Source organism: Cydia pomonella, chromosome 3 (genome assembly GCF_033807575.1).
Source record: "Cydia pomonella isolate Wapato2018A chromosome 3, ilCydPomo1, whole genome shotgun sequence".
Taxonomy (NCBI): Eukaryota; Metazoa; Arthropoda; class Insecta; order Lepidoptera; family Tortricidae; genus Cydia; species Cydia pomonella.
In genome coordinates this window covers 19,449,786-19,474,616 of record NC_084705.1, presented here as the reverse complement: position 1 = coordinate 19,474,616, position 24,831 = coordinate 19,449,786, and the positions used below count along the sequence as shown (strand labels likewise).

At 36.2% G+C, this 24,831-nt stretch overlaps 2 protein-coding genes and 1 non-coding gene across 3 annotated transcripts in view; 1 reads left to right on the top strand and 2 right to left on the bottom strand.

The window, feature by feature from the left end:
- Positions 1–529, bottom strand: part of LOC133516653 (uncharacterized) — a 39,751-nt gene extending 39,222 nt beyond the window's left edge. The window contains exon 1 of the mRNA XM_061849670.1: positions 380–529. Within this exon, the coding sequence (XP_061705654.1) occupies positions 380–529 (150 nt within the window). The remainder of the gene's footprint in view (positions 1–379) is intronic.
- Positions 530–579: 50 nt separating this feature from the next.
- On the bottom strand, positions 580–24,568 carry LOC133516225 (uncharacterized). The gene is made up of 12 exons (XM_061849039.1): positions 24,063–24,568; positions 19,097–19,263; positions 16,262–18,982; positions 15,990–16,161; positions 12,546–12,621; positions 12,249–12,351; positions 12,027–12,116; positions 11,627–11,785; positions 10,904–11,074; positions 3,338–3,499; positions 2,363–2,490; positions 580–975 (listed from the first exon to the last, which is right to left on the bottom strand). Exons 1-12 carry the CDS (start codon positions 24,145–24,147, stop codon positions 723–725), a joined length of 4,287 nt encoding a protein of 1,428 aa, XP_061705023.1. The 5' UTR covers positions 24,148–24,568; the 3' UTR covers positions 580–722.
- Positions 9,309–9,381, top strand: Trnak-cuu (transfer RNA lysine (anticodon CUU)). Its single transcript has one exon. It is a non-coding gene; the product is annotated as a tRNA-Lys (tRNA).
- Positions 24,569–24,831: the final 263 nt, after the last annotated feature.

Below are 24,831 nucleotides of genomic sequence, written 5' to 3'. Positions count from 1 at the left end.
TTCAGTATGAAATTTTGAAAGTATGCAGGCCTACGAACCGGTCCAAGGCCATCTTAGGCACAAGTACTACTCAGGAGGAGGAGGAAGAGGTGGAGTATGTACTACTCGAAAAGCTTATATAAACAATTGAGGTTCCATATAATACATAGTTTTGAGATTCCATTCACCTATGTTTCCCTTCTCCATCTCTTTCTTTAGGGTGATTATTTTGAAAATATAAATTACGGTATATTACCTTGAAAGTAACTCTTAAGAGTCTTAAGCTACTTTCACCTTGTAGAAAGACAGCATATGCGTGACGAAATACAAAGCAATTGTAGTAGTAGAGTACTTAAATATTTCTTCAAAATAACATTTTATAAAAACTAACTTCATTTACCTTATCCGACTTCTCCAACATCCTGTGTAATTCATTCAGTAACCTCTCCAAATGCATTGTGTCCAATGACACTTTATTCTTCCTCTCATTCTTATCACTGGTCTTGCTCATATCACTGAGCGAGCTGCAAATACTCTCAGTCTTCTTCATTTTCGCTTTATCATCCTTCTTTTTCTTTTTATTTCTTTTTCCTTCTTTGACTTCTATTACTTCTGTGTTAATATTATTGTTGTTATTATTTTCCGATGATTCTTGTTTGTCAACGTTCTTTTTCTTTTTAGATTTCTTCTTTTCGACAGGGTCTTCTTTAGCGTCATCGCCATTTACTTTGATTTCCGGTTGTTCAGCCGTTTTTTTCGTCTTTAGAGACATCTCCATTGACTTTAATATCTGTCTTGTTTGTTTGTTTGACACCAGTTTCATTTAATTTAGTAATTGGCTCACGTTTTTCCGTTTTCTGTTCGTCGTTTTCGCCGGCCAGCAGCGGGGAGAGAATGTTGTTGATTTGCTGGAAGACTTTGTACATTTTGTTGACGGCGGGATACAGGAAAGCATCGATGGGTATGCGAAGCTCGCTGGCCGATTGATCGTTTCCACTGCGAACAAGATAAATAGAATGCAAATTCAATAACTTACCAAAAACAAACTTACCTGTACAAACTTACCAAAAAATTAACAAGAACAATACCAAAAAATTGGAAATCATTAAATAAATGAATTATAATGTTTTGTGCAATAAAGTGTTTACTACTACTAAATAAACAAATATTATGGGGCATTGTTACACAACTTAACTAAGTCCCACAGTAAGCTCAAAAAGCTTTGTGTTGTGGGTTCTTAGACAACTTCTTAATATATAAATACTCAATACATAGAAAACACCCATGACTCAGGAATAAATATATGCTCATCACACAAATATTCATAGATACACATAGATTCTGTATGTAATAGATTAAGATCTATACTGTGTAAAATTATTAGTTTAAAAAATATAGTTAATAATAAAATATTACGAATGTTATACCATGCGCTGGCAGATGCTGTAATTGGATACGGTTTAATAGCTTATGGACGCACCTTCGAAACTTATTTGGAAAAAATATTAAACTTACAACTACGGCTATTAAAAAATATAATAGATAAAAAAACTAAAGCAAACTGTAGAAACGATTACACGGTCTTATTTAAGAAATTGAACATCCTGCCAGTGCATGATAAAGTTAAGTACTTAATAGCAGCTGAGCAATTTAATAATCCCAAATTTAAAACTCCGCGAGTATATACCCGAGCGCCAAGAGGGTTAAAGCGTCGTAAATACGTGGAGCCAACCGCTAGCAACTACTATGCTAAAAGGACGCGTAGCTATATCACACCGCGAATATTTAATGAGTTATCAGTAGAAGACGAATGTGCTAGTAAAAACATCTTTAAATCAAAAATTAAGAAGTTGCTAATAGGTACAACGCATGAATGAATAAATAAATAGGATAGGTAAATATACTACAACAACTTATACTGTGTTAATATGATATAAATATGTATTAATACTAAGGTTAATACTATTAACCTTAGTATTATAAGTTAATCATATAATTTAGATTAAGGTACTAACGTTGAAAATGAGTGCCTCATTTCGCCGTTAAACGTAAGTTTGGCGAACCTAACACAAGTTTAAAATGTACCATACTATTTGTGATAATAAATAAAATAAAAAATAATAATAAATAAATAAATGCCCTTACCAGGATTTGAACCCAGCACCATCGGCTTCATAGGCAGGGTCACTACCCACTAGGCCAAACAAGTCGTCAATCGTTGTTTAGTTATTTTTAGAATGTCAATAAAATAACATTCGTACAGTAAAACCGTGGATTCGGATTGGAATTCGGACATCGTGTGCGATCTATACAATAGTGACCCTAACGGCCAAAACAATAATTCAGCCACATACACAAGTTACTTCCCAGAAATGACACTTACGAGGCTAAAAGCTTCTGTTTGACCTTCCTTGCCTTCTTTTTGAGCGCCTTAACCTTGTCCCTCTCTTTCCGCTCCTGCTCCAACCGCACCTCCTCATCCAGGTCGTTGTCCTGGCTCTCCGATGTCGTCTGAAATTACATTTTAATATTTTATCCGTAATATCACCAATGCCATATTACATAAGAGACGACGCTAGAGAGAAAACTGGTTGGGATCACATTGAGAGACCGTGGAACGAATGTGTGGCTGAGACTGCAGAGCAAGGTCACCGATGTTGTAAAACGGGTAGCCAGATTGAACTGCATGAAAGACCGATTCGTGGAGTAAACGACTAATCGAGTGGCGACCATGAGGGGTGGAACGTCTTCAAAGTAGACCCCAGATGCGTTGGGACGACGACATCAAAAGGACTGCGGGGAAGAAGTGGTTCCAGGTCGCACAAAATCGTGAGTATCGTGACGAGTGGCCTAAAATGAAGGAAGCCTACAACCGAAGGGTAGAGAGAGGCTAAAGAGACAGAGAGAGAGAGTTTTATCCGTACGAAATTAAACTTTGCATAAATAAGATTTAAAGTTCAATTTTATATATGTATGATAACTGTTTGCGGACTCTGGACATCCTGGAATGTTTTGACTAAAAAGTGTACCTTAATTTCTGGGGATGGTATAAAATCGGTCTGCTTATTGGATAAATAGGAGGTGTGGCTAATACATAGGCATACAGAATTAAATTAGGAGATTATTAATGTTTCCTCACATCGCCATATAAAATCATGTGCGGCACCGTAACTGGAGATGGCCGATCTAAAAAGGTCTCGGGCATATAAAGAAGAGCGCAACGCCATCTAGTGAACTAGGTGAGTTATCTTAGATCTCAACGAACAGGCTTCGAGACTTCGAGTTCTCCAACTAAAGCTAATAAACGATATTATACGTCGTTGTTTAAAAACACAATACATTACAGTTACATTCTTACCGGCTGTCTAGGTCCTGTAGCCTTTTCTCTGATAGCTTGTAGGTGCGACTCTAATCTCTGCTGACTGGCGTCTTGCTTGTCCCTAATCCTGGACCTCAAGGCGTCTGCTTCCAGCTCTGCAGCAGCAGCTAAGGCTGATAGACGAGACTTTACACCTTCCGCCTGGAAAAATACAACGCAAATAAAAAAAAATAAAAAAAAAAACACAAATAAGTAAAAAAAATAAAGTGCAAGCATAGCACAACAAAGTTGAACTAACTTCATATAGACTTCCCATTTTTAAGGTGGTTCGATTTTCATACAAAAAACAATCGCTATTTATTAATTAATTACACAATATTATTACATAAATAGTTGCGCATCTATCTACTTTCGAATATTCATTTGCGCTAAATTAATAGAAAAACTTTGTTTCATACAGAAATCATGCAATAATCAACGTTATATTTTTATAAATTTTACTCATGTGTGTGTGACAAATGTCGTGTACAAATACATTGCGGCGTTGCCACTCCATGCCTCGGCCGGCCATCGGCGCGACGTTGCGATGTTTGACGCGTTTATAGCTGACTTTGTCGACACTGACACTCAGTGTGACCAGGCGTACGATAATAGTCGTACATGTACGATAATTTGGGCCCCGGTATGACGTTATGTTCCAAAGAGCATTATCGTACACTAAAGTACTATACTTTCAGCCCTTGGATGATGCCACCTTAAAACTCTAGTAATTTGAAGCAAAATATGACACTTTCTCTCAGAAATAGGCTAAAATTAGTATCTTTTGGGTGTTCGGCTCCTTGGTGTAAGTTTAAAGTTTAAAATGTCACAATTTCCTGTATACCGTTTGAGTCTATCCCAAAAATACACAAACATAAACAGATTTTTTGCGCAATTTAGACGAAAATTGTCTTTTTTTTATTATTAATTGGAAATTTAAGCTTATTTTGCTAGACATTTTTAGGGGCTGCCTTTTTGATTGGCGTACGATATTTTTTTCAACGGTACAATAATATTGACACTCAAGTACGATAATTCTCTTCCGCTCACCTGGCAACACTGCTGAAACTTGACAGGACTTGGGGGCCTACCGCGAAAACCTAAATTCGCAAATTGCGGGGATCTTTCTTTTACTCTCACTAAGACGTAATTAGAGTGACAGAGAAAAATGCCCGAAATTGACGAATTTCGATTTTCCCGGTAGCCGCCCTGGTGCTTGAGGTACTTGATAGAAAACAACGCTGCCGCATGTTCTGAATTGTGATTTTATGTGTTTTTGGATTGAAAATGATAGCAACGTCTAAATCAAGTTACAAAAATCATCGATATTCTGGTCCGCGAAAAACCAGGAAAAGTGTAACTGTAATTGGAGTCTACAAAAATGACCAATTCATAGAAAATATGACCTAGAAACTAGTTCACTTTTATAAAACTCAATTTTGCCCGAGATTGTACTTAGGCGAATACCTAAGGGAGCTAAGTGTATTGATCTTGAATAATTAGTTGGCTAATACATATATTATATGACTCCAACATGATATGGACATTTACATTATAACTATTATACTTAGTTGGTTACTAAGTTCTGTTACTCGATTTCTTTCTTTCTTCCTAGCGTTGTCCCAGCATATTGCCACGGCTCAATGGAGCTTGGGGTCCGCTTTGACAACTAATCCCAAGATTTGGCGTAGGCACTAGTTTTTACGAAAGCCACTGCCATCTGACCTTCCAACCCAGAGGGTAAAACTAAACCTTTTTGGGATTAGTCCAGTTTCCTCACGATGTTTTCCTTCACCGAAAAGCGACTGGTAAATATCAAATGATATCTGTTCTGAAGTTCTGTTACTCGATTTGCAACCTCTTTATTTCCGTTAAAACAAATACTACCGAAAAAATAAAAAATGACATAATGTGGTGGATTTGTGAGCTATAATTATATACCACACATAACGCTTATCTCGTCGTATCTATAATGAATTGGGGCCTAAAAGAGAATCGTATTCCAATTTTTTGAAACGCTTGTATTACTTTCTATATTAACTAAAAGTTGCCTTAAAATTCAGCTTTTATACTAAAAACGGCTTTAAATATGTTAAATTAACAAAATATATTTTGACAGATGCTTTCGCGCCCAAGACGCTCTTTGAAAATTGTTGACGTCACAGTTTATGGTTTGACACATAACTACATACATACGTAGAAGATACGAACTGTCAACTGATATTTGTCATTTGTTGTTAATCGCCTAACTGTCAACAGTGTCAATCCGAGAGTTGTGACGTCATCAGAATCTTCAATGACGTTTCGAGTTTGGTCACGTGATGTGTGCCAAAAGTTATTTTAAATTCAATTTTTATAAAAATATGGTCATTACAGGTCCCCTAAAAGCAGTTTAACATGTTCTTATAATCCAAAAGAATTTATTGGGATACAATTATGCCCTAAGATTTGTAGATGGAAACAACCCTATTGCGTTGCACAAATGTGGGCACCCGCCAAACATGATTTTGGGTGTGTCATACTCAGGGCTAACACAGATTCATTTCTGTGAAAAAAGTGTGAAAACCGGAAACTGGAAACCGTTCTCGAACCAATAGTGAAGCCCTTAAGCCACACCCTATTTCAAAACCAGCCATGGATCTTTGAACAGGACTCAGCTCCTGCACATAAGGCAAAAACAACTCAAGCCTGGTTTCGAAGGAACAAAATTGACTTTATTGCCCACGAAGACTGGCCGTCCTCCAGCCCGGACCTTAAGCCCCTGGATTATGCCATATAGCAGGTTATTGAGGAGAAAGCCTGTGCTAAACTCCACACAAATCTTAACTCCCTCAAGCGGGCCATAGTTAAGACAGTGACGGAATTAGACATGACAATCGTGCGTGCCGCTATTGATGACTGGCCTCGTCGTTTGAGGGCCTGTGTCAAAGCCAGAGGAGGCGATTTTGAATGATATTGTCATATGTAATTCCTGATTTTGTGTACTTCATTTTATTTTTTAAACTTTCGTTGGTATATTTTATGTAGATAAAGATTATTGCAGTAACAGAATTTAATAACCAACTAGGTAGAAAATAAATTGGATATGATGTGATCCGTTGAATGAAATTGACAATAAATAAAATAAATAAATAATTTTCTATCTCTAGGCATTGTGTGAAACTTCTAGTTGTGTCAAAATATCGGGAAATCAATAATATAAACAAACATGGTAAATATCTCATTTCTTTTTATAATGGTTATAAATAGAAGGCCATGCAATTATGTAACTCACTGTAATTTAATTTAATGTATCGTAAAAAAATGTTTTAATTATTCTACTGTAAAATAGTACCTACTTTTTTAAAGGCTGGGCAGTAAGGGATTGCTTTAATTTTAGAACAAAACAGCGTTTTTTTTTAAAAAAATACCGGAAAATCTGACTTACAAATTTAGACTTTCTTAGGTTCATTCTACTTAGAATCTTCTCCACCCTAGCATTAAAAAAAGATATCCTAAAATATCCATACCATTACGTCACATTTTAGTGTGAAAGAAATTACAATGTAAAACTAAAATTTCAATACAAAGGGTCTAGCAAGCTAAGCTAAGAAGATTGGCCCCCGCAAGGGATTTGGTTGTAATTTGAGGTGCAGTAGTGGCAGGTCCTAAGAACACTGTATGCGTAATATCAGCCTTCGATCTTCTTTTGTTTCAGACTTATCCACGAAAATGTCAAAAAATCAAGGTAATTTTTAAACTGTTAAGTATTACAGCTAAACCAAGCAAGCCAGAGCAACCAAATAAATTCAGAATTAAGGAGCATAAAATGGGGTTCATAATGCATATTTTTACAGACATTCATTTCCTTGAACTTGGATGAAAAAAATAATGTAATTTTTTTCTGCTCCATTTTTTTGCCACTTTTGGCGGAGACACAACTATCAAAAAAATTACGTGATAAGCCACATTTGTTAACTACGTATCCATTTAAAAACATTTTGAAAAATCATGGTGCGTCATATTAAAAACAAAACAATTATGAACATAAAGTCGAAAATATTTGGGCTCCACATACCAGTGCAAATGTCTAAGGAGCTCTTTCTGAAATCCTTACCAGACGACATTTTTCTTACGGACGAAAATATTGCCCGTAAGAGAAAATGTGAATATTGTAGAATCGAATTTAGTTATACTTGGGACGATGAAGAGTATGACTCTGTAAAAATGGAAGAATTGTATTGTTCTGTTTGCTGTACCGAGTTATTTGTTAATATGGAATGGTAATAAAAAATGTTTTTTCAATGACTTTACATCCAATACTTTTATGTAGGTACCCACTTCGTTTCTTATTTGCATATTTAAAAAAAAATTAAATAATACCTAAAGCAATCAATTTTTGCAGCGTTCTTTATCACTTTTTTAGTTCCATTTGTTTTGCGTAAACATATATTACAACATTTACACCTTCTTTCAGATACATATTATTAAAATTGCATAAGAAATAGGTATAAAATGTGTCAATTAATTATTTCATAATGAACGAAAGAGGAAGTTATACTACAGACACATTTGCCACTAGATAGTAGGTAAGGTACTACTCTATTGATATAATATGATATAGTAAACATATTTTCGTAATTGTTTTTTTTTGACATGACGCACCATGATTTTTCAAAAAAATTTTAAATGGACACGTAGTTAACAATTGTGGCTTATCACGTAATTTTTTTGATAGTTGTGTCTCCGCGAGAAGTGACAAAAAAATGGAGCAGAAAAAAAAACATAATTTTTTTCATCCAAGTTCAAGGAAATGAATGTCTGTAAAAATATGCATTATGAACCCCATTTTATGCTCCTTAATTCTGAATTTATTTGGTTGCTCTCGCTTGCTTGGTTTAGCTGCAATAACAGTTCAAAAATTACCTTGATTTTTTGACATTTTCGTGGATAAGTCTGAAACAAAAGAAGATCGAAGGCGGATATTACGCATACAGTTTTCTTAGGACCTGCCACTACTGCACCTCAAATTACAACCAAATCCCTTGCGGGGGCCAATCTTCTTAGCTTAGCTTGCTAGACCCTTTTCGGGTTTTTTTAGCACGAGGATTGATTATGCTAGTGATTCTGAGTTGGAAGAACCCAAAAATATCATGATGTGTGAGAATCAGATTTTTAATATTTTCATGGAAAACGCTCATATTTCTCATAAAATAATTTAATAATAATAGGTACTTGATAATACTGATAACAAAAAATTTTCTAATGAGTCTCGAACCCACATCCTATTGCATGTATTTCCACGTACATACCGCAACGCCATTGAAGCTTACTCACGCTGTGCCAAATTGTCTACTACATGGATCCCAGTAAGACTGTTTCAATGTGTGAGTGATACTTAGAAATAGAGTCAAGAAACATTCTGTCGACATTAAGGGGTAGTTTTTGTACAATGAAGTGTTCAATGTTTGTTGTAATAGTTCAATATTTATTTAAAGAGTGCGCTAAATATAATTTACAGTATAGAAATACCAAGACTACTCCACAAAAAAATTAAAACTCAAAATTTGCAATTGTGGCGCCATCTAGTGAGGTTTAAGCTTTGGGTAACCTAGTCGAACCACCTTAAGTCAAGTTCCTCATGCTATATTAAGCCCTCGAAGCAAATTTAAATATCTATCTTACCCACCCGAAACGTTTAGGCTATCTTTTAAAATAATTTTAATGACAGGTTTATCTGTTTTATATCAAGTACACCAGTGTAATTAACTTTTATTTATTTTATTACATCTCGATTGACGGGGCATTGCCATTGAACCTGTAACTTTAAAATCATTGTATTAAGGTTTATTATTGTTCGTCCCAAAAAAAACCCGCCTTGAATAAGAACCGGCCTTTGTTGTGAGCATTGTCACCTTGCCAAAAAAACACAACAGACGTAGATAATAATAAATGAAAGAAGGTATTACGTAATTTCGCGGTAGCTCCCACAGCCCGGCTAGCTCAGTCGGTAGAGCATGAGACTCTTAATCTCAGGGTCGTGGGTTCGAGCCCCACGTTGGGCGAAATTCTTTTTGACTTAAAATTATGCAAAACTTCTTTTTTTTGTACATTACATAATATACTTTTTTATTTGTGAAATTTGATGTAAAAAGTGATCGGAATTTAATAAACTAATATAACAGTCAGCAAAAATGAAGTGTAGTTTTTTTTATAAAAATTATGGGTGACATTTATTTAGTACCAAACCTAACTAGGTCTCGACTAAAAGGCCAATAGTGAGTTAGTAGATGAAAGCCAGAGTAACTTCAATGTTCAATATTCGTTATAACCTTTGAAGTCACAATGTGTAATTACAAATTATTTTAAATGAATTTATTTTACGACCGGTCTGACCTAGTGGGTAGTGACCCTGCCTACGAAGCTGATGGTCCCGGGTTCAAATCCTGGTAAGGGCATGTATTCGTGCGATGAGCATGGATATTTGTTCCTGAGTCATGGGTGTTTTCTATGTATTTAAGTATTTATAAATATTTATATATTATATACATCATTGTCTAAGTACCCTCAACACAAGCCTTATTGAGCTTACTGTGGGACTTACAAGGAAGGGTACCCAACTGTCCGACTCCGATTTCATTCATTTTGATATATGTTATATAGTCTAAAATAACGGACACGTATTTTTTTTTTAGCTGCCCAAACTCAACCTATTGGGAGAAATTGTCCTCCAAAGTACTAAAAAGTTACTAAATCTTCTAACTCCTATAGAAAGTGATGCTCAAGCAACTTACTAGTTAATGGCTGATTTGAGTATATGTTTGAAAGCAGCAAAAAATAATGAGCACGTGTTTTGTTATATCGGCTAAAACTCATTTTTTCCTAAAAAAATCGACATTCGAAGTTTTATATCTTATCACTATAGTTGATGATCAAACGAACTTCTTGAAGTGAAGTTCGATCGATAATTACACATAAAGACGGGTGTTTTTTTAGGAAAACTTGAGTTTAAGCAGATATAACAAAACACGTGTACATTATTTTTTCCTGCTCTCAAACATATACTCAAACAAGCCAATTAACTAGCAAGTTGCTTGAGCATCACTTTCTATAGGAGTTAGAAGATTTAGTAACTTTTTAGTACCTACTTTGGAGGACAATTTCTCCCAATTGGTTGAATTTGGGCAGCTAAAAAAAATACGTGTCCGTTATTTTAGACTACTCTATAACATATATCAAAATGAATCAAATCGGAGTCGGACAGTTGGGTACCCTTCCTTGTTAGTCAATTTGTGTAATGATGTCCTATAATATTTATTTATTTATTTTGTATTTATTTTTAAGAAGCAGAAACGTCTGCGAACGATGCTATTGCTTAGCTTAGAATAAATTTAAAAGTGAAAAATATTACTGTCTTGGGTGAGACTTTAACTTGACTTGAAAATTTGCTGCCTATGAATGAGGTCTTGGTGATCCAGAGGCCGTGAGTTCAAGTCTCACCCAAGAAGGTAATTTTCCACTTTTTTAATTTATTCTAAGCTTATTTTAAATGAATTTAAAAATCCTAATTTAAGTATTGAATCGTACCTTCTCTCTCGCCGCAATGTCCCTCTCCTGCCGCCTCATCTCGCGCAGGCCATCGACGCGTCTGTCTCGCTCTCTCCTCCGCTCTAACAAGGTCTGCACGTGTCGCTGTCTTTCTGCTTCAATGGCCTGCCTTCTAGCTCCGACGGCAGCTTCGCGTGCTGCTTTTTGCTCCTGTGAAATCATAAATATTTGGTACATTACCAAATACACAACAACAAATTTTATATACTATAATTCAATACTGAAGAGATGAAGGAGAGGAAATGAACCAATTGCATGCTATGGGGCCTATTGTATAACAAAACGGTGTCAATGTGATACCATAATTGAATTCAGCAACCCCGATTTATACGAAAACGATACCATACACGGCCTAGCAGCCTCATTGATGAAGATAAAATTAAGACCCCTAAATAAACTTTCAAGAGCGGATATTTCAAAAACTATACAAGATATCGAAAAACTTGACTACATAAAAAACAAATTTAATCAACTTTAACGGATAGTAGCAAAAACCGAAAAATGGGACCGTCAAACCCTCTTCGCTACGGCTACGGCCGGGGACTTTTAATATGTTCACCTCCTGACTAGTCCAAACAAAGTTACGAAGTCAAAAATTGTGTTACAAGGATTATTACATTTTTAGACCATCCCTTGTCTGGCCTATAGCAGGGATTGATTGGTACGTGCGTAATCGGGCAGCTACCTTAGAATAGAACTTACCAGTTTATTAAGTCGGTCGCGCCTCACCCGCCTGAGCCGTGTGGTGTGTGTCCGACATTGATCCAGAAACTCGTGTCTTCTGTTTTCCGCTTCTAGCTGCTTTATGAATGCAATCTCGCGCAATTTCTCTTCTTCGTCGTGCGCTTTGCGGACAATATCCTGAACAAAAAACATGGTTGGTAAATTACTCTGTTGTACAAAAGCAAGGACACCTTGAAAGTGTATCATTTTTTGTCCTGCTATGTAATTTGCTTAATCTGGTGGCGAGGGTTACTTCGATTTGATTTATTTATTTGATTTGAGGCAATAAATTTATTTTTAAACACACTAAGTAAGTTACATAAGAGTCTTTTAATTATTAGGTATACAATAGATATCGCAGAAAAGTACTTTAGCTTACTTTCAAATGTTGATCACGATTTTCTGTCGCCTTTTGCAGTCGGCGTTCCATTCTTAGACGCTTCTCCTCAATCAGCTGATTCTTAGCTACCTGAAAAATAAACATATGGAATACAAATCTTTACAAACATATGTTCCTTGAGCAAAATTACGTGCCTTTCGCAGTAGCTCGTTAACAAGAACTACGCTGTGAAACTTATAAACTATATATATATAAATTTACCTTAACTTCTTCGACTCTGGCCAGCAGTAGATGAATTTTCTTAGCCCTCTCCGTTTGATATTCCAATCTTTGCCGTTCAGCGCGCGCCTGTTTAGCTTGAAGCCTGAAAATTAAGGAACGGATGTATTTTGGGCAGCAAAAGACCAATTATTGTGATGAACCTTGAAATGCCAATGTCCTAGTTTTGGCCAGTAACATCTTGCTAATTAATGTTGAATTGACGATAAAAAAATCCTTTTTGTGATTTGTGGACGTATATTGAACATTACATTATCAAGTATTTAAAATATGGTTTACCTTCTTAGCGCATCTTGAAAGCTCCCACGTCTTTTGATTCCTTGCGAGAGCTTGGCATGAAGTTGCTGAGCTCGACCTGCCATTACCGTTTTAAAGACATGTTTTAGTGTGATGATTCTCTTGTCATTAAATTCAAGCAAGCATATTCCAAAAGACAGTCAGGGCAACATCTACGAAATGTAAAGCTGGGAGCTTGGTGTGAGAAACCAATAATTTTTAGTTCGTAATCGACGACGACTCTTTGACTTTTTGTTCGTGATCTCTATCATAAAAACTTTTTACAAAAAAAAAGAAAACCAACTTCAAAAAGAATTAAATCAATTATCCTTTTTTAAGTATATGCGATACCAACTAATATGTTTGAAGTCGGTGCCAAGCCTAATGTTGAAGCATACCATGGTTTTGGTGCGATTCGATAAGGATTGCGGCTATATAAGTATGTACAATACGTTGGATTGCCTTACACGACAGCAATGAACATACTTTCTGTAGTAGGTACCTAAGAAGAATCGGTCGAATCTTCTTAGCGCAGTCTGTACCATGTTTGTCGGTATATTAGTATAAATCCAATGCGTTTATTTGCCGTCGTAATTTTTTAAAGAGCTGTTTTTACTGTCCATAGCACACAAGTGTGGAATTGAGACTGAGTTATTTCCAGTTCCTTATCCAGAGAACTTCATTTTATAATATAAAACAATTCAAGGAACGTCTTCAGGGCTTAAACTTTTTACCTTCATGCCAAATTTCACGTAAATCGGTTAAGATGTGAAGATAGCCGTGAAAAGGTAACAAAGAGACAGACAGACATAAATTCACGTTTATTACCTATTCCTACAGTTGTAATGTGATTCATAGACATAAAGCTGATTATTTTTGACCGGTATTGTTACTATTTGGCTTGGCACCGACTTCAAACATCAGTACCTTTTTTTAAGTATATCAGTTGGTAACTCATATACTTAAAAAAGGATAATTTATTTCATTCTTTTTGAAATCGGTTTACTTTTTTTTGTAAAGAGTTTTTATTTTTCCATTTTTAACCGACTTCAAAAAAGGAGGAGGTTCTCAATTCGTCGGAATATTTTATTAGTTATAAGGCACTGTTAAGAGCTTACGAGCAACGAGTGACGTATAAATGAAAAACACAATCATGTTTAACACTAAATTCGTTAACTTTAATAAATAATCAGGATTTTCCTAGAGTCCGCCTGAGAAATAATTCCTGCCACTAAGTACTCTAAATATATCCTGCGCCCCGCCAATGACCCAATTCCTCAACCCTCCGATCACTCAACCTCACAGGACATCAACCCCTGATCTCTGAACCCCTCGACGACCCTGAACCACCAAATCTTCAACCGCCAATCCCCGACCTTTAAATCCTAATTCTAACCCCCAATCCCTCAACTTCCAACCCCCGACCGCTCAACTCCTATCCCCCGACTCCACAACTCCCAACCCCTCAATCCCCGACCCATAAACTCACCGCCCCTTCAACCCCCTAACCTCTCAAACCCTGATTCATCCCTCAAGCCTCAACCCTCAACCCCCAATTTCAGTCTCTCCACCCTCATCGCCCGTGGTCTTCATGATCAGTAAGTAGCCGTACCACTAATTTCACATTGGCATATTCGATAGCGTAACTTACTTTATATGCATCTCGCTCATACTGGCATCGTATTAGTGCGAGCGAGATCTATAAAAAGTAAGTTACGAACACGTTAACTCGTTAGACTCGTGGTAAGGCTACAGTTGCAGTACATTAAATTGGTAGTTTTCGAGAGGAAATGCTTAAGAAAACTGTCAAATCACCATACATGTGCCTTTAAAAATTGAGGAGTTCCCTCCATTCCTCGTAGATTCCATCATCAGATCAGACCAAAAATATTATGGGACCATCTTGGAGGTAACTACTTTCAAACAAAAAAAGAATTACTCAAATCGGACCACGGGTGTCAGAGTAATCGGTGAACATACATAAAATAAAAAGCGGCCAAGTGCGAGTCGGACTCGCGCATGAAGGGTTCCGTACAATTTAAGACGTATTAAAAAAAATCTTCTTATTAGATCTTGTTCAACATTTTCCCACTTTGGACACACATTTTACCACTTTGGAAGTGTCTCTCGCGCAAACTATTCAGTTTAGAAAAAAATGATATTAGGAACCTAAATATCATTTTTGAAGACCTATTCATAGATACCCCACACGTATATGTTTAACGAAAATATTTTTTTTAAATTTTATGACGTATTAAAAAAAAACTACTTACTAGATCTCGTTCAAACCAATTTTCGGTGGAAGTTTGCATGGTAATGTATATTATATATTTTTTTTAGATTTTTCATTCTGTTATTTTAGAAGTTACAGGGGGGGGGACACACTTTTTTTCACTTTGGAAGGTTCTCTCGCGCAAACTATTCAGTTTAGAAAAAAATGATATTAGAAACCTTAATATCATTTTTGAAGACCTATCCATAGATACCCCACACGTATGGGTATGATAAAAATAAATTTTTTTTTTTTTTAATTCATGACGTATTAAAAAAAAACTACTTACTAGATCTCGTTCAAACCAATTTTCGGTGGAAGTTTACATGGCAATGTATATCATATATTTTTTTAGATTTTTCATTCTGTTATTTTAGAAGTTACAGGGGGGGGGGACACACTTTTTTTCACTTTGGAAGGTTCTCTCGCGCAAACTATTTAGTTTAGAAAAAAATTATATTAGAAACCTTAATATCATTTTTGAAGACCTATCCATAGATACCCCACACATATGGGTATGATGAAAAAAAAAAATTTTTTTAATTTCATGACGTATTAAAAAAAAACTACTTACTAGATCTCGTTCAAACCAATTTTCGGTGGAAGTTTACATGGCAATGTATATCATATATTTTTTTTAGATTTTTCATTCTGTTATTTTAGAAGTTACGGGGGGGGGGGGACACACATTTTACCACTTTGGAAGTGTCTCTCGTGCAAACTATTCATTTTAGAAAAAAATGATATTAGAAACCTCAATATCATTTTTGAAGACCTATCCATAGATACCCCACACAAAAAAGATTTTTTGAGTTTCAGTTCTAAGTATGGGGAACCCCCAAAATTTATTGTTTTTTTTCTATTTTTGTGTGAAAATCTTAATGCGGTTCGTAGAATACATCCACTTACTAAGTTTGAACAGTACAGCTCTTATAGTTTCGGAAAAAAGTGGCTGTGACAGAATCGGACAGACAGACGGACATGACGAATCTATAAGGGTTCCGTTTTTTGCCATTTGGCTACGGAACCCTAAAAATAGCCACAACCGAATACAGAACCTTCTCCTTCTATGAAATTGAAGTCGGTTAAAAAATCCCGAGTTTGTGGGTATTTGTCAAATTGTCACACAGGACAAATCCAAGACGTAGAAATAGAAAGAGGTCATTACAACATACCTGGGTCCCGAGCGACGAGCGCTTCTAAAACGACCAGCGTGTCGACGCGCTCGGCCCAAGACATTCCGGCTAAGGCCGTCTCATACTGATCTTCAAGGCTGGCCGCTAGTGCACCCAGGTTTTCGGGTGCCACCAGCGCCGGCACGTCTTCGCAGAGGATTTCTGCGTCCGTCTTGGTAACATACACAACAAATAGTAATAAAAAAGGAAATCATCCAATCACTTCATTCTTAAGGAGCTAAAAAAATAAGGTAGTACTTGTAAATGCTCACCTCAGTATCATCCGTCTCAGTATCCAAGTCTATGTCCGACACCTGCTGTAACTCCATTATCTGACGATTCAATAGGTCTTCTTCTTCGCAGAGTTTCCTCTGGTCTACATCAGATTGGAAATCCAATGCCCAACTAATCTTCTTCTCGTTTTCTTCAATTTGGGACGTCATCGCTGCGATCTCTGACATTTCCGATGGGTCAGCTGATTTTAATATCTCGTTATGATTCGGCATCTGATCGTCATCTTCGAGGTACTTGAAGGTAGATCTGAATTCTGCCTTCCATTTGTCAAAGTCAAACACTTCTTCAGTACTCTCTTGGGACCTGGCTAAGCCCGTGGTCAGACTTTCTAATGAGGAATGCAGGCGGTTCTTAGTCAGTTCAGACGATTCAGAATCTTTGGGCGTGTCTTTGACTTTTTCGGCTTTCTTGGAGAGTGCTTTGCTTCGAGCTGATCTCTTTAAACCAGTGACATCTGATTTCTGTCTAATCATCGCTAAATTAGTTTTGGTTTTACTGTCAACCCTATTCTTAGAAGATACGGTAACAACCTTTTCAGGTTTGAGTATTTGAGGCTGCTCAGATTTCGCTCTGTCTACCTTAGTAGTAGCTGTTGTGTTGATTATTGGCTTGACTTCTTGTTTGGGAGACTCTATCATGTTTAATGTAGGCAGGCTGGTAGTTGCAGAAGGCTGATGGAATCTATTAGACCAATGTGATTTAGATTGTTTCTTTGATTCGCGACTCAAACGCCTAGATTTGACAGTGAGCCAGCCATCATTGTCATTAGTATTACTATCTATGTTAAGCACTTCTACTGAGTTAGCTGCATCGTGAATCAGTTCTAAATCATCAGGGACTAGAGTTCGTAAGCTCTCACTCGATTCTAGACGTGACCTATCAATTTGTGTAACAATTGTATCAGAACTACTATATTCCTCGCAATCTTTAATGTTTCCAAGTGCAGAATTACACTTTTCTTTTTTATCTAATTTTTCGTTAACTTTTAGACTCGTAGGCCTTAAAGGACGTTTTTTCACTTCTACCTTGGGCTGATTGAACTTGGAATCACCTGAACCCATTTGGACATTTTTATTCACTACTTTTCTAGGGACGGTACTTTTATTCACGACGTTGGACGTAGCATCAAAGAGACTGGTCCGACCAGTGGTCAAATTAAATGGGTAGCTACACTTGCTAGTTTGATTTTTCTTTGGACATACTTTTTGTGTTTTAGAAGCTTTATTTGGTCTAATTTCTACAACAGTTTTACTTCTAGCTAATGGTGTGGATCTTGCAAGCGTTTTTATTTCTATTTTGGTAGTAGTTGCTTTAGGTTTAGCAGCTGCCTGTGAATAAGCTGGTCTTACAAAAGTCCTTGTGTCAACTTTCGGCTCAGGTTTTTTAAAATCCTTATCATCCTTGAGCTCGTCCTTATTTTTTACAGTATCTTTTACTTCCGGACAGTCTTGGAAGTCTACATCATTTACCTTTTTTTCGACCAACAAAGCATCTTTAACTTCTTGGGTATATGCCATATTATTTTCCATCTCACTCGAATTAGACACTAGTTCCTCTTTTTTTATTGCTTCGTTTTTAGGCGGTTCGTCAGCTTTATCGTGCTTTTCTTCAATTGATTTTGTCGAACTTTCATTGGAAACATCTGCAAAATTATCTTCCGATTTAATTGGAGATTCATTATCAGTGACAGCATCGATTGCAGTTTTATTTTCAGAGTCAGTTCCTGTTCGACTTTTTGGAATAACCTCATTTCTTGTTTTATTATGCACAACTTCATCATTATTTTTCATTGCTTCCGAGTTGACTTTATCATTAGTTTTCTCGTTAGCAGTCACTGCGATATCAGACTCAACAGTTTCAATTTTTTTTCTTTCTGTTTGGGCATCTATATCTTGATTAGTAAGATTATCATTTTTGACATTACTATTTACCAACTGCTTGCTGAGAAAATCATTCTCCATGGCATCTAGTTTAGCTTTAGTAGCCTTAGCTTGTGTAGACAACTCTTTATTAGGCACTTTCTTGGCATTATCGGGTACACATTTATTTTTGGAAGATTTCACTACTACTGGTTTAGGTGAAACATTTGGACATTGTTTTGCTTTGCCTATTTCAACTATGAGCGGTTCCAGTTTCTCAGCCTTTTCGTTTTGAACCTGCAAGACAGGTACTTCTTTTTCAAGATGTTTTTCGCCGTTAATGACGTCTTTCTCTTCAATATCTGTTAGTTTTATTTCTTGTTTTGGTTCAGTTTTAGCATTAGTAGTAACTTTAGAAGCTGCTGATATTTTATTGCTAAAGAACTCAATATTCGCTTTAGGGCTAGTTGCATGTCCTGAAGAAACTCTAGGGCTTATCTTGCCGCTACCGGGACTGGCTTTGCCAGTTAGGTTTGGGCTATTTTTGCCACTTGGAGTATTATGTCCAGAAAGACAAGGGCTATTTTTGCCTGACACAGATGGGGAACTTTTAACAGAATGAGCACGTCTTGATTCTGGGCGGACAAAATCTGTTTTTCGTATCTCCCAAGCTAAACTCTGGGGCCTTTGAGGAGGAGGAGTATTATCATACTCCCATTTCAGTCGAAACCACTCTCCTAAGGCTTTGAAGTCTCTTGTATAATTTTCTAGCACTAATATAACTTCTTGGCACTCATTTAGGTTTTCGTGAGCTTCTACTGTATTATATATTTCTCCAACCTGTGAAAATAGGGAAATTTCACAATAATATTAGGTTTTTGTGTTTCAGAATATTGTGTCACGATCAAACGAACATTTTCAAATAAATCTTAGAACCGATCTCAGGGAGCTTACCGCTCGTTGCAGGTCTCCAAATAGTAGTGCCCAATATCGCGCACGCAGCTCCGAGCGCTTGTCGCGTCCGGCAGAAGCCGAGCGCAGACGCGACGCGGCGGGCCGCGGCGGAGCACGCCGGGGCGGCGGGAGAGTAGAACGCGGAGGCTTACGGGCGAAACGAGCGGCTGCGAGACGTTTACGTTAAGTTCACAATTCAAATTTGTTCTTTATAAATTCTAGACCCGAGATACAACCTTCATAGAAAAATTGGTCCATCTGTTTGTTCTCTGTCTTATACATAATACATCATCTGACATCTGACCTCATTTTCGTAAAAGTTCTACATACATATATTATATTTCACGGCGAAACTGCTAAATAAGAATGGGGATGAGCATGACTTTAACTTATGGTTTAAGACATTTATTCTCATAAGAATACACATTATTCATTTAAAATGAGAAATTAAATTTAACTTAATGCTATACAATAACGTGGTGTGTATGTTTTTGCATCCCAAGGAAATACGAGTAAATTCGCATAAATACTTATTTGAATAGGAGTAAGGTTGGTATTCGTAGCGCAACCGCGGCCGTGCGATGCAAAAACTGTACAATATTAACTAATTTAAGAGTGGGTAGCGTAACAACAACATGCATAACTCTGAGAGCACAGTGTCCAAGAATTAATAGTTTTAGATCGAAATATATCGTGCTTCTTAATGTAAAAGTATGAACAGTATCAGTTTTTTTTGTTAGTTAGTAAATGGTATAGCAACTATAGCAGTTTCGTATTTGAAAATATTCGTTTAAGCTAATGGGCTGACTTACTTTTTTTATATATTTGCAATTGTTATATGTATTTAACTATTTAAGCGAAATATTATACATATACAACATACCTTTTCAGTTTATTTTTGAATATTTTGAACGAAGGACAATTTTTAATACCCGGCGTCAATTTGTTGTACATTTTTACACCTTCGTTTAAAATACTTCGTTTTCCGTAATTTGTTCTATGGAAGTGTAACTTTAAGCTATGTTTATTTCGAAGATTATATTTATTCTGCTTATATGTAAATGAAAGTTTCTTATGCGGTTTCTTATGTAAAATTTTATAAACCAAGACACAGGTTTTAAAAACGTAAATTTGTTTAATATGCTTAATTTTTAGTTCTCCGTAATTTTTTCTTGTTGAAGTATAATAGTCATATCCGAATAATACCTTTAGTAGCTTATTTTGCGATGTTTGCTACTTATTCAAGTGAGTGCTTGCCGCGCAACCCCAGATCTCACTTAAATATTCTAGTAGTGGCTTCACTAATGAGTTGTAAATTACATAACGTACATTTCTAGGGAAACAGCCGACGACATGGCGCAGTGAGCCTGTAAGCAAAATCATTGTTTTCCTTACACGGTCTATTTGGAGATTCCAAGTAAGGCACGGCTCAGGGAATAGACCTAAGTATTTTTCTTGTGAAGAAGCTTTAAGTATTTCTCCATTGATATGTAGTGATTCGTAAGGTCCAATAGTTTTATTTTTAGCGGAAAATATCACATAGCTTGTTTTAGATGCGTTAATAGTGAGAAGATTTATAGAGAGATACTTGTCCCTGTAATGATTTACGGAATTTATATAGGTTATTGACCCCTGCGGTATGCCGTATGTGATTTTTTTTGTACTACTGGTCATGTTGCCTATTTCTAAGACTTGTTGCCGGCTTTCTAGAAAAGATTTGATCATTGAGAGACCTTTTCCTTCGACTCCTATATGTTCTAACTTTTTAAACATCAAAAAGTGACTATTGGTGTCGAATGCTTTTTTTTAAATCTACAAATATACAGAGTCCTAAGTTTCTTTTATCTATATTTTGTCTTATATCTGTTACTAGGTCTAAAGTTGCAGATAGGGTGTTCGATTTAGCTCGGAACCCATATTGAAATTCAGAAAGGAAGTTTATCGAATTAAGGTATGTCTGAAGCCTAATATTTTAGAAAGTATAGGAAGAACTGATACAGGGCGATAGTTTCCTGGACAGGTTTGTTTTCCGGTTTTAAATATTGGCGTTACTTTGGCTATCTTCATACTGCCAGGAAATTGACCATCTCGTAAACATTGATAAAAACTGTTTGCTAGTTTAGAAACTATTAGGTCTCTGATACGTTTAATACATTTTGTGCTAATTTTGTCTATTCCTGTACTTGTGTTAGCATCAAGATGATCGATTATTTTGCGGACTTCGGAAGCGGTGCAAGGTTCGAATTCTGTAAGATGTTTGTCGGGAATAGAGTGTTTACATAATGTACTAGTGTCTATAGTATTGTGATACATATCAGGAATTTTGTTGGCTAATACAGACCCAATGGTAGCAAAATATTCGTTGTATTCACAGATTTCTTGTTGGTTTATTATTTCTCCATTTTCCGTATTTAAACTTGTTGGTATAACAGATTCCTTTAACTTATTTTTCGTTTATCATGGCCCACATTTTCTTTGGTTTATTTTAAAATTTAGCAAATGTATTCTTTGAGGGAAAAGGGGGAAAAGGGGGGTGGGGACGAATATATTTTTTCGTTCGGAGCGATTATTTCCGAAAATTTTAACTTTATCAATTTTGTATGGGAGGTTTTTTCTACTTTTTATTTTACCATTGTTCCCTTGCATATTTCATGTATCTCTGCCAAATTGCAGCTTTCTAGCAATAACGATCACGGAGCAAAGCCGCGGACGGACGGACAGACAGACATGGCAAATCTAGCTGACTACTTCTTCTTCTTCTTCCTCGCGTTGCCCCGGCATTTTGCCACGGCTCATGAGAGCCTGGGGTCCGCTTGGTAACTAATCCCGAGAATTGCATCAATTTGTTGCACACAGCTGTATAAAGCATGATTTGGTATTAGGCGGGTCCACACAGAGCGAGCATACGCGCGAGGCAATTCCCTCACTCACAAACCGGCCAGTGTAGAAGCGCCTCGGCCGAGGCGGGGCGCGCGTTTCCCTCGCCTGACCGCGCCGCCTCGGCCGAGGCACGTCTACACTGGTTGGTTTGTGCGTGAGGAAATTGCCTCGCGCGTATGCTTGCTCTGTGTGGACAACCCTATTTGACATATCTATAAGGCCAACATTGAATAATAATATTTTAATCATAATACCACAGATACACTGCAGTCTACTTAGATAGGTCATATGTTCAGTCACAACGCTTTTGACTGATAAAATGTAATACAATGCTTTTAATATAGCCATGATTTGAAAGCTAGTTTTATAGTAATCAAAATGTAACATAATTTGTTTTTTAATTTAGGTCACGTCTACATAGCAATAATCTTCTTAATTACATTATTTGCAACTTTGTCATGATCACTCCATTAATATTGAAATATGTCTTATATGGTTCAAAGTGGAGTACTTGATATTTATTTTTAACACCACATTATTTAACAAATCAAACATTCTGTATGAATTTGAAACCTTTTTCGCTTTCATGCAACTACAGATGGCTTACTTTAGCCATGAAGTTTAAAGAGTCCCAGCAAGCTTTGGATTGTAATGAAACTTTGCACATACAATGACATGAGGTATATCTTGTCCTGTAAATAGTTTATATAGCTCCAGTTTATAAAACAAACGAAATAGAGCAAAAACAAGTTTAAACAAACAAATAAGAGCTATCGCTGGACCAACATGGACAAAAAGGGCAACCAACTGAGAGGAATGGGAGGCCTATGCTGTGAGGCAAGTCAACCGATGTAAATATTAATATGAAATGCCATACATAACAATAAACTTTTTTTATTTATGTTTAAATTTATTATTTGTCAATTTTTTTTAAGCCTTACAAAAATGTAATACTTTGATAAGGTTGAAATTAATGACTTCTTCTTCTTCCTCATGTTGTCCCGGCATTTCGCCACGGCTCATGGGAGCCTGGTGTCCGCTTGACAGTTTTTACAAAAGCTACTGCCATCTGACCCTCCAACCCAGAGGGTAAACTAGGCCTTGTTGGGGTTGTCGAAATAAATGGCTATTTTATTTTATTTATTTATTGTAAGTAAAAAGTTTCCGAGCAATCTAGCCAGTCGTTTTAAAATGAGAGCAATAATTCACTTGTATGGAGAACCGAGCTTGCTGCGGACTTTTAAGCCTTTATCAATCAGCAGAGCCCCAATTCCCAATACAATTTCATCATCAGATGTTGTAAGCCAAACAAGAATGAACTGTAAAATTACTATAGCAATAAGGGGGCAAAATTGTATGGCATTATCTGTTTACTGGGTAACATCAAATAGACATTATTCATTAATTTTAAGAGAAAATGGTGAGTCAAGAATAATAGGTAAATACTCATATAAATGTCAACTCGATTATTGAAGATGCAGGGTTGCTTTTAGGATAACACAATTTTAAACAGTTTTATTATAAGATAAGTTCATAAAGTAAACACACCAATTTACTACATGGAAAAAGGTGGTATGGTTCAGTGAATTTCAGACATTTTTATTATCTCTTTCAAGTGTATCTTGTGTTTACTGAAGCTTGATATTAGGGTTTACTGCCAATTGTTTAAGCTGAAAGTTCTCTCAGATTACTCAAGCAAAAATAATATTACTATTTACTAGTCATCTGAAAATTGAGAATTAAAATAAAGGAAACTTAATCTCTTGTAGTTAAGTAAATGAAAGGACTTAACCACTATAAAGAAAATATAATAATATTTTATGTATAGAGTAATACAATCTACATCGAAAATCTCATTGGATTTTAATATACCATATAATCAGTCTAGGTAGTTATTATAATAGAGGCAAAATAGAAAGCACACAGTAAATGCTAATGTTTACCAATAAACGTGATATTACAAAATGCCACTTCCTACAACGTCTTATAATACAATACAAGTGTTACTTACGCCCACGGCAAACTACAAGTACCTAAACTTCAAGCTATAAACTAACAAAAGAATGATGCGTTTTTGAAAACTTACTGGGTGTATCGACTGCCACATGAAAAGCTACGAGGTTCCTCGCTTCTCTGCCTTCTTCCTGTACCAATTGCCTCACTTCTTCCATGTTAAACTAGTAAGAAACACGGTTTAAACGAAGAAAACAAAAAGGCAGTACTAAGCTCATAGTTTCCGTGCTTAAGGGCACGGAAGACTACCTTATCCATAGAAGTTTTATGCTATTGTTAGTAAAAATAAAAACGTTGTTACGTTAAACGTAAGAATCGTAGAATCTTTAAGGATTTCCAGTTCTTATTCGAATTACCAAAACGATGGTTATTTACATAACAATTCCCGTTTGACAGTTTAGTTTATAAATGTTGCCAGCTCTACCAAATTCTACATTAAAAACAAGTAATTTTATGATGTTAGGTGAGCACGAATCATCCTTGCACATAGCACACGTTGACGCGAGCTACATGAATGAATAGAACTATTATTACTCACTAGTATATGCTAAAGTAAGACGCATCCAAGCAGGATAACTATTAAAGTATATTCTAAAAGCATATTTTATAAAAAGTATATTCTATAAGGCCATTTAAAAAGCGCTGGTGGCCTAGTATAGCGGTAAGAGCGTGCTACTTGCAATCCGGAGGTCGCGGGTTCAAACCCCAGCTCGTACCTATTAGATTTTCGGAACTTATGTACGAAATATAATTTGATAAATATCAAATTCGTACAGTCGCAAAAAAGCATCGGTGAAGGAAAACATCGTAATCAATAGCAAAACCTAAATCATTTGAAACCG